This window comes from Salmo trutta, chromosome 5 (assembly GCF_901001165.1).
Source record: "Salmo trutta chromosome 5, fSalTru1.1, whole genome shotgun sequence".
In the NCBI taxonomy this organism is placed as follows: domain Eukaryota; kingdom Metazoa; phylum Chordata; class Actinopteri; order Salmoniformes; family Salmonidae; genus Salmo; species Salmo trutta.
Window position 1 is genome coordinate 49,457,912 of NC_042961.1, and position 8,615 is coordinate 49,466,526.

Below are 8,615 nucleotides of genomic sequence, written 5' to 3' on the forward strand. Positions count from 1 at the left end.
TCTCTTTCACCTTTCTTGTTCTCCCCTTGCTCTCCCTTTCTCCCCTCCCTTTTTCTTTCTTTCTTTCACTCAAGCTCTCCCTCCCTCCCCACCCATCTTCCTTGCTCCTTCCACTCCCCACTCTCTCCCTCAATACCCCCCATGCTCTCTGTCTTCCATCCTCCTTGCCCACTCTCTCTCTCTAGTTCTCTCTCTCTCTCGCCACTCCTGTCTCTCCTCACCCCATCTCTCCTTCTCTCTCCCCTCTTTTCCTCTCTCCTCTCTCTCCTCTCTTTCTCCCTCTCTCCTTCTCTTTCCCCCTCTCTTCTCTCTCTCCCTCTCTCCTCTCTCCTTCTCTCTCTCTTCTCTCTCTCCCCCTCTCTATATCTCTCCTCTCTCTCTCCTCTCTCTCTCCCTCTCTCTCCCCCACTCTCTCCTCTCGCTCGTCCTCTCTCCTTCTCTTCCTCTTCTCTCTGTGTTATATGTTGTGTGTCTGAAAGGTCATGTCTGCTCTGTTCGTCGTCTTAACAAACACTGTGCCACCGCATAGAGATCCCTGATGAGATGGAGCACTGCTCAGCTCTGCTCTGACACACACACACACACACACACACATTCTCTCTCTCAAACACACACACACACACGCACACACGCACAGTTTTAGAAACGTACACTTTCTGACACACACACAGTTTCTCTTTCTCTCTCTCTCTTCTTTCCTACACACACACTAGAGTCCACCCTCAGCAGCCCCAGCAGTCATATTGATCCAAACTCCCCTCATGCCAAGTTCTGATTGGCTGTCTTTCATCAGAGGGCCCGTCGACCAATAATACCTGCCACTGTGTATGGACCTCCGTAAATGTCAGTTAGTGTAGAATTATAGCTCTGCACATAGACTGTGTGTCCGCGTGTGTGTCTGTACATTGTACAGTCTCTCTGTGTATTCAGCACAATAGGGACGTTTATTATGTCCCCCTCAGTAAATCTATATGGGACTCTGTCATAGCCATGGCTAGAGGATAATAAGTGTCCTAAATAACACCCTATTCCCTTTATAGTGCACTACTGTTGACCAGAGCCTATAGGGACGCAGCCTAGCACTTCAGTGGGGCTGTTCCCTGTCTGACAGATGGGATGGTGTGGTAATTGGAGATGATGGGCTTTTATTACAGTTTTATATTCATTGTGGTCATTTTACAAATGGAAACTCTTTAAGTATCCTATTTTAATCTCGTTGGATAGCTCTTTTGGAAAATGACGTTGGAGGACGATCAATATTTAGTTTCATTTAATGGGCCCCAGAGGTGCTGCATTAGCGCCACAGAGATCTTATTATTGGGGGACCTGTTTTGAGGTTGTGTTATCTTGACCGGGGTATACCCCTGTTTTTTTCCCCACTAGACCCCTATGGACTGCCCCTGAAACCTGCCAAACCAGACCAAAGCGCGGGCCGTACCAACACCAGAAATACAGGTAAGAGGGGTGTGGAAGAGCTTACACACTTACACAATCATGAGGACAAACTTCAAGCAAAAAGACAAAAAAAGCGAGTGAGTCGAGAAAGGAAGGAAGCGACAGAGAATGAGGGCCGGTAAAAAAACCACAGATGGAGGACACGAGCCAGCAACATCTGTGGGGTCTCTATTAATTCCATCCCTCCATCGCTCTCATCCCTCTCTCTGGCCATCCGCTCCTTTCCTCTCCTTCCCTCAGAGCTAAGTGGCGCAGGCGAGGAACGACAGCACTAATAGCTACCCGGAGAGGGGGGAGGAGGGGGGAGACCGGGGGCGCAATTTGAAAGAGTTATTATGGTCGTTAGTTTGGGCGGCCTGGTTTCTGTTGGTCCGCGGAGAGAAGAGAGGAGAGGAAAATTATAAATCTGAGCAGAGAGAGAGAGGAGAGGGAGATAGAGGAGGGGAAAGAGGACAGGAGAGGAGAGGTGTGGAGAGGAGAGGAGAGTAGCTGATGCGTGAGGAGAGAAGAGGAAGATGAAAGGATAGCCGAAGGAGAGGAGCGGGATGTTGTCTCATGGCAGGGAGCTTGTTGACCTGTTCTTTGTGTGCTGGGTTGTTCTGTCCCAGACACATATGCTGTGTCCCAAACTAAACCCTAGTCCCTATACAGTGCACTAATTTTGACCAGAGCCCATAGGGCTTTAATCAAAGGTAGTGCACTATGTAGGGAATAGGGTGCCATTTGGGATGCTGCCACGCAGGCCATTTCTCTAGTGTGAAGTGTAAATGAGAGAACTGATGAGAGTAATGGAGAAAGCACGGAAGACAGAAAAGGGGAGTGAGAAGGGAAGAAGATGGCTTTAGCTCCTGAAAGAGAAAGAGGATAAACACTGAAAAGGGGAGAGAAGCGAGAGGGAGGGACACTAGATGGCTGTACTGTTGAATAGGAAAGAGACAGAGAGTGGGGAGAGAGGGGGAGGGAGAACGAGGGAATATGAGGATAATAGAGAGAGCTGGTGAAAGGAGTAGGAGGTAATGGGGAGAGATGTTTGGGTAATGGAGGGATGGAGGGAACGAGAGGGGGAGGGAGGGAAGAAAGCGAGAGGAGGAGAGTGGAATTGGCGACTAGTATTAGCGTTTTGCCTCTCTGTCAGTCAGTCAGTTAGTCCTGTGTACGCGGTAGGGGAGCTCGCAATAGGGGGTGATGAAAGGGCGAGCCGAGGGGGGGATGTTATTATGTCCACAATGACCCAGAGAGAGGGAGAGCCACAGAATGAAGGGAAGACGAGACGAGAGAAGAGAGGGAGGAGAGAGAAAATGAGTGGGGAATGTGCCAAGAATAATGATAACCCAATCCCACTGCCGCGCTTCGCATTACCGCCCTAAACGCTACCAGCACCGACGTTCGCACGGGCAACACGACCACTCCTCACAGGGGGTCCCAAACCCACCAGACACCTGCTGGGCCGTAACCGTACATGCGGTCGGACCGTGCGGTTGGTACCAGGTTCCGACCAGGCAGCTTCACCGTGTGGTCTCAAGCTATAGAGACCCAGATTGCTTCCCAAATTGCACCCTATTCCCTATATAGTGCACTACTGTTGACCAGAGTCCTGCACAACGCCCTATGGGCCCTGGTCAAAAGTAGTGCTACATAGGGAATAGGGTGCCATTTGGGACCCCGCATAAACCACCCAACCATTTTGGCTCCTTCATGTGGATAGCGCTAATGCTACGTAAACAGCGTTGTTAGGCTTAAGGGATGTAGCGCTACCTTGATCCACACACTGTAGGTTGCTGTGGCTTCTAGCCAGAGCCAGCCTCTCAGTAGGCCTCTCCACAGGCACAGAGGAACATTCCAAACACTCTTATATCCAATGCCATCCACTTATTCATGTGGATAGACAGACCACATATGGTCACGGTCACATTGGCTGCATTTTTGCTGCATTCCTCTTGGTATAGGCTTTCGTGTTCGTGCCACTATAACTGAAGGGAGACTGTTAATCACCTTGCTGTGGTGTAGACTGTTTATTGGCGCGTAGTATGTACATGTAAGACGTTACACTCTGAAAAGGCACGGCATGCCAAAATGTTGGCTCCGGTTATAGTACATAAAGAGTTTCTAGAACATAATATTAGAATGTTAGACTTTCTTGTCGTTATTCACAATAGTAATTTAATTACTGTACTCCATTTGTTTTGAAACACGTTACCCACAACTAGGGATTGACATGGGTAACCGGGATCCTGGGATACACAAACATTCAATGACAGGACACTGGAAGTGACATTTTCCCCAATGTCGCAATAACACAGCAGCAAATTAGCAAAAAATGAAATAGCACATTATCCAAACAGGTTGTCACGTAGAAGCCTTTATCCTAGCGTATATACTTCACACAAAGTTGCCATTAATTCAAAGCACATGTATAATTGACACTCCCGACTGCACACGCGATCCGAATGCAGTCAATAAACTGGAAACCTTTACAGAATAGTCTATTAATTCTATCTTCTCCTGTTCTAGAGCCTAGATCCTCTTATCTAGTCCCAATCCCACTGAAACCCAAAATCCGGACTACTGTCTAGCATGAAAACTCCTAACTTCATTCTGTAATTCATAGGTTGCATTATCAAAACACATCTCTCCTCTATAACACTTCCCCCGCTTCTCTGCGCTGTCTCGTATCGCTGCCCTTATGAGAGCTTCGGTAGAGAATGTTTGATCAACAAACAGTATGCTAGTATTTATTTTCACCTTCATTTAGCTAGGCAAGTCACTTAAGTTAAGAACAAATTCTTACTTACAATGACAGTCTACACCGGCCAAACCTGGATGACGCTGGGCAAATTCTGTGCCGCCCAATCACGGCCGGTTGTGATACAGCCTGGATTCGAACCAGGGTGTCTGTAGTGATACCTACTAACACTGAGATGCAGTGCCTTAGACCGCTGCGCCACTCGGGAGTAGACATGGATGTTTTTAAAACAGTGTTGGTTCCCGTTAAGATACCTTGATATTTAAACTATTTCCACTCTTCATCTCCCTGTTGTTCATGAGCTGATCTGCTGTCTGTATGATCATCAACTAGACTTTGCCAAATATATGAGATGTTCTGTCATTCGTTGAAGGAGGTGATCTGGCAAGCTTCGCTACTTTGGTCATTTGACTTTTGTTTGACTGCCGTTACAAAGTTTGTACGATTCAACAACGCTGTAGCCTACTCGGAGCGCGCTCTGTGTCCAGATAGCCCCACCGCTGTAGCCTACTCGGAGCGCGCTCTGTGTCCAGATAGCCCCACCGCTGTAGCCTACTCGGAGCGCGCTCTGTGTCCAGATAGCCCCACCGCTGTAGCCTACTCGGAGCGCGCTCTGTGTCCAGATAGCCCCACCGCTGTAGCCTACTCGGAGCGCGCTCTGTGTCCAGATAGCCCCACCGCTGTAGCCTACTCGGAGAGCGCTCTGTGTCCAGATAGCCCCACCGCTGTAGCCTACTCGGAGAGCGCTCTGTGTCCAGATAGCCCCACCGCTGTAGCCTACTCGGAGCGCGCTCTGTGTCCAGATAGCCCCACCGCTGTAGCCTACTCGGAGCTCGCTCTGTGTCCAGATAGCCCCACCGCTGTAGCCTACTCGGAGAGCGCTCTGTGTCCAGATAGCCCCACCGCTGTAGCCTACTCGGAGAGCGCTCTGTGTCCAGATAGCCCCACCGCTGTAGCCTACTCGGAGCGCGCTCTGTGTCCAGATAGCCCCACCGCTGTAGCCTACTCGGAGCGCGCTCTGTGTCCAGATAGCCCCACCGCTGTAGCCTACTCGGAGCGCGCTCTGTGTCCAGATAGCCCCACCGCTGTAGCCTACTCGGAGCGCGCTCTGTGTCCAAATAGCCCCACCGCTGTAGCCTACTCGGAGCGCGCTCTGTGTCCAGATAGCCCCACCGCTGTAGCCTACTCGGAGCGCGCTCTGTGTCCAGATAGCCCCACCGCTGTAGCCTACTCGGAGCGCGCTCTGTGTCCAGATAGCCCCACCGCTGAAATGCGCCAAATTAAATGAGGAACATGAGAACGCTCTGAATTTATGAACGACCTGTTTCGCAGGTCGCAATGTCATTGGATATCAAAGATAGTTACTCTATCGTTACTAAATATCAGTTTCATTTGCTGTGTAACCTTCACATGGTGGCACAGCACCCCTCTTATTTGGGGAGAACTCTGCATAGTGACTTGGTTTTCAATGCTTTAAATGGCCACTTCCAATTTTTGCGGTATTTCTCGGAATAAATATGAATTAATTCAGTATTGAAACTTGCCCGATTTTCGGGAAAATATTTATCCCTACCACCAACCCTAAACATATGAAATGTAAAAGGTTAGTGAAATAGAAAGGGATATTTGGGGATTTTGGCAATGAGGGCAATTATCTACTTCCTTCAAACTGCACACATAGACAAAAATGGTATCTGCGAGTTCATCTGACTCTGGGTAAGTACGTAAAGGGCCTCATTGCCAAAATCCCAAAGTATCCTTTTAAAGTAAACATTTATTGTGTCATTTTACAGGTGGTGCTGGTAACATCACTCATCCCAGGATTCCTGGCGGTGACGGCGGTGGTTCGAGAGGCACGGGTGGTGAGAACGGACCCCTTCCCCCCTCCAACGTGGCTGTCATTGCCGGCGCCGCAGGAGGCTCCGCCTTTCTCCTCCTGGTCACCGCAGTGATCTGCGTGGTGTGTTACCGGCGGCGACACGCCAAGCACTCGGAGTCCCACCACCCACCCCTATCGCTGTCCTCCCTCACCAGCCCCAAGAGGCACGGCGGTGGGCATGGGGGTGGCCACGGGAGCGGGAATAACAACGGCTCGGAACCCAGTGACATCATCATCCCCCTGCGGACTTCGGACTCGGCGTACTGCCCTCACTACGAGAAGGTGAGCGGGGACTACGGCCACCCCGTCTACATCGTCCAGGAGATGCCCCCCCAGAGCCCAGCCAACATCTACTACAAAGTATGAAGGTCGTCACCATGACAACCTACAGTACCACCAACTACCACCCTTCCCTGTTCTATCCAGTACGGTACCACTTACAACCTACCTACAATATACCCTGTTCTATACAGTACAGTACCACTACAACCTACCTACAATATACCCTGTTCTATCCAGTACAGTACCACTTACAACCTACCTACAATATACCCTGTTCTATACAGTACGGTACCACTTACAACCTACCTACAATATACCCTGTTCTATACAGTACAGTACCACTTACAACCTACCTACAATATACCCTGTTCTATACAGTACGGTACCACTTACAACCTACCTACAATATACCCTGTTCTATACAGTACAGTACCACTTACAACCTACCTACAATATACCCTGTTCTATACAGTACAGTACCACCTACAACCTACCTACAATATACCCTGTTCTATACAGTACAGTACCACTTACAACCTACCTACAATATACCCTGTTCTATACAGTACAGTACCACTTACAACCTACCTACAATATACCCTGTTCTATACAGTACGGTACCACTTACAACCTACCTACAATATACCCTGTTCTATCCAGTACAGTACCACTTACAACCTACCTACAATATACCCTGTTCTATCCAGTACAGTACCACCTACAACCTACCTACAATATACCCTGTTCTATACAGTACAGTACCACCTACAACCTACCTACAATATACCCTGTTCTATACAGTACAGTACCACCTACAACCTACCTACAATATACCCTGTTCTATCCAGTACAGTACCACTTACAACCTACCTACAATATACCCTGTTCTATACAGTACAGTACCACCTACAACCTACCTACAATATACCCTGTTCTATCCAGTACAGTACCACCTACAACCTACCTACAATATACCCTGTTCTATCCAGTACAGTACCACCTACAACCTACCTACAATAGTCCCTCAATGACTTACTCCAAAACCAGATCTTTAGGGCACTATACAGCATATGAACTGCCCTATCCAACCCCAGCCTCAGCCACAGGTGTGTGTGTCTAGCTTACTGAAGAGGCCGTCCTTCACGCCCACCACTCTTCACTCAACTGTGTCACTAAGCCAAGTGAAGGTTTAGTATATAACCCCCCTACTGGACCCCACCGGGCCCTTTAAAGAGGACAGCAATGACAAGTACCCTGGGCTACGCCCCCTTTCTTTCTCACAGCGAATCGAAACCCCCCCCCCCCCCCCCCCCCCATCCAGAGCTGAAGAGAAGAGTCCCGCCCTATACACCATGAGGACAAGTGTGAGAGAACACACACCAAGCTAGTGTGAGAGAACACACACCAGTAACGCCACAGCATGGCCTTATGGGACTCGGACCCTAGAAAACCTACAGTCCAACTACCAACCAACCAGAGAACTCTGTCTGTATCTCCAGTGCTGTGCTATAGCAGACCTATCGAGACTGGCCCCTGACTGGCCCTTGACTGGCCCCTGAGACAGACTGTGTCCCCTAATGTTAGTCTGTTTGTTTGTGTGTGTATGGTTTCTCATTGGACCAGGGGCCTCTGACTCTCTCGCCACGTGATCAGGCTCAGGTGCCAGAGGTCAGACCAATGGAGTCGTAGTGACATTCAGATTCTTGTATATTTTAATAACGTGTGTATGTGTGTGCTTGTGTATGTGGGACTAGGATAATAATTATGACACTGTTACACGTACAGGTGTGTGTGCAGTTAGTGTGCTTTAGTACAGCGAGTATGTGTGTGTTTTGTGTGTCAGTGAGTGTGTGTGTGTGTGTATGCCTGTGTTTCTCCGTGTATACACGACGTGCGAGAGAATGTGCATGTGTGTTTGTTCTTTAGACTTGTCTTAAAAACCAAAACTCAAAAAAGTGAGCGAATATAGGAAGAAAGTGAGATTTTTTATTGCTATCAACACTTATAGATGATATATATATATGAATATCCAGTAAGTCATTTTTAGACGTCTTGTTTTCTATTGTTTTTCATTTTTATTCCTCCACTTGTAAAACTCCACTTCTTCTGTTACTGCTAGATATTTTTTATCCGCTGGTTTATTTTTTTAGAAACATGACCTTATTTCCTTCCCCTTTGAGTTGTAAATTAATTTTATCCCTTTGTTTTTCTTTTCCTGGCGAACTGAGGTCTCTCCCTCTCTCTCTCATCGCCTCC

The 8,615-nt window shown here is 48.5% G+C and overlaps 1 protein-coding gene and 1 long non-coding RNA gene across 2 annotated transcripts in view; both read left to right on the forward strand.

The window, feature by feature from the left end:
• LOC115194370 (uncharacterized) overlaps positions 1 to 1,518 on the forward strand; it is a 3,699-nt gene extending 2,181 nt beyond the window's left edge. The window contains exon 2 of the long non-coding RNA XR_003878346.1: positions 1,384 to 1,518. This is a non-coding gene — a long non-coding RNA (uncharacterized LOC115194370). The remainder of the gene's footprint in view (positions 1 to 1,383) is intronic.
• The window catches only part of LOC115194369 (ephrin-B2), a gene marked incomplete in the record, with an annotated part of 23,729 nt that extends 16,494 nt beyond the window's left edge, over positions 1 to 7,235 (forward strand). Inside the window, 1 exon segment of the mRNA XM_029754019.1 lies at positions 6,118 to 7,235. Within this exon segment, the coding sequence (XP_029609879.1) occupies positions 6,118 to 6,443 (326 nt within the window).
• Positions 7,236 to 8,615: the final 1,380 nt, after the last annotated feature.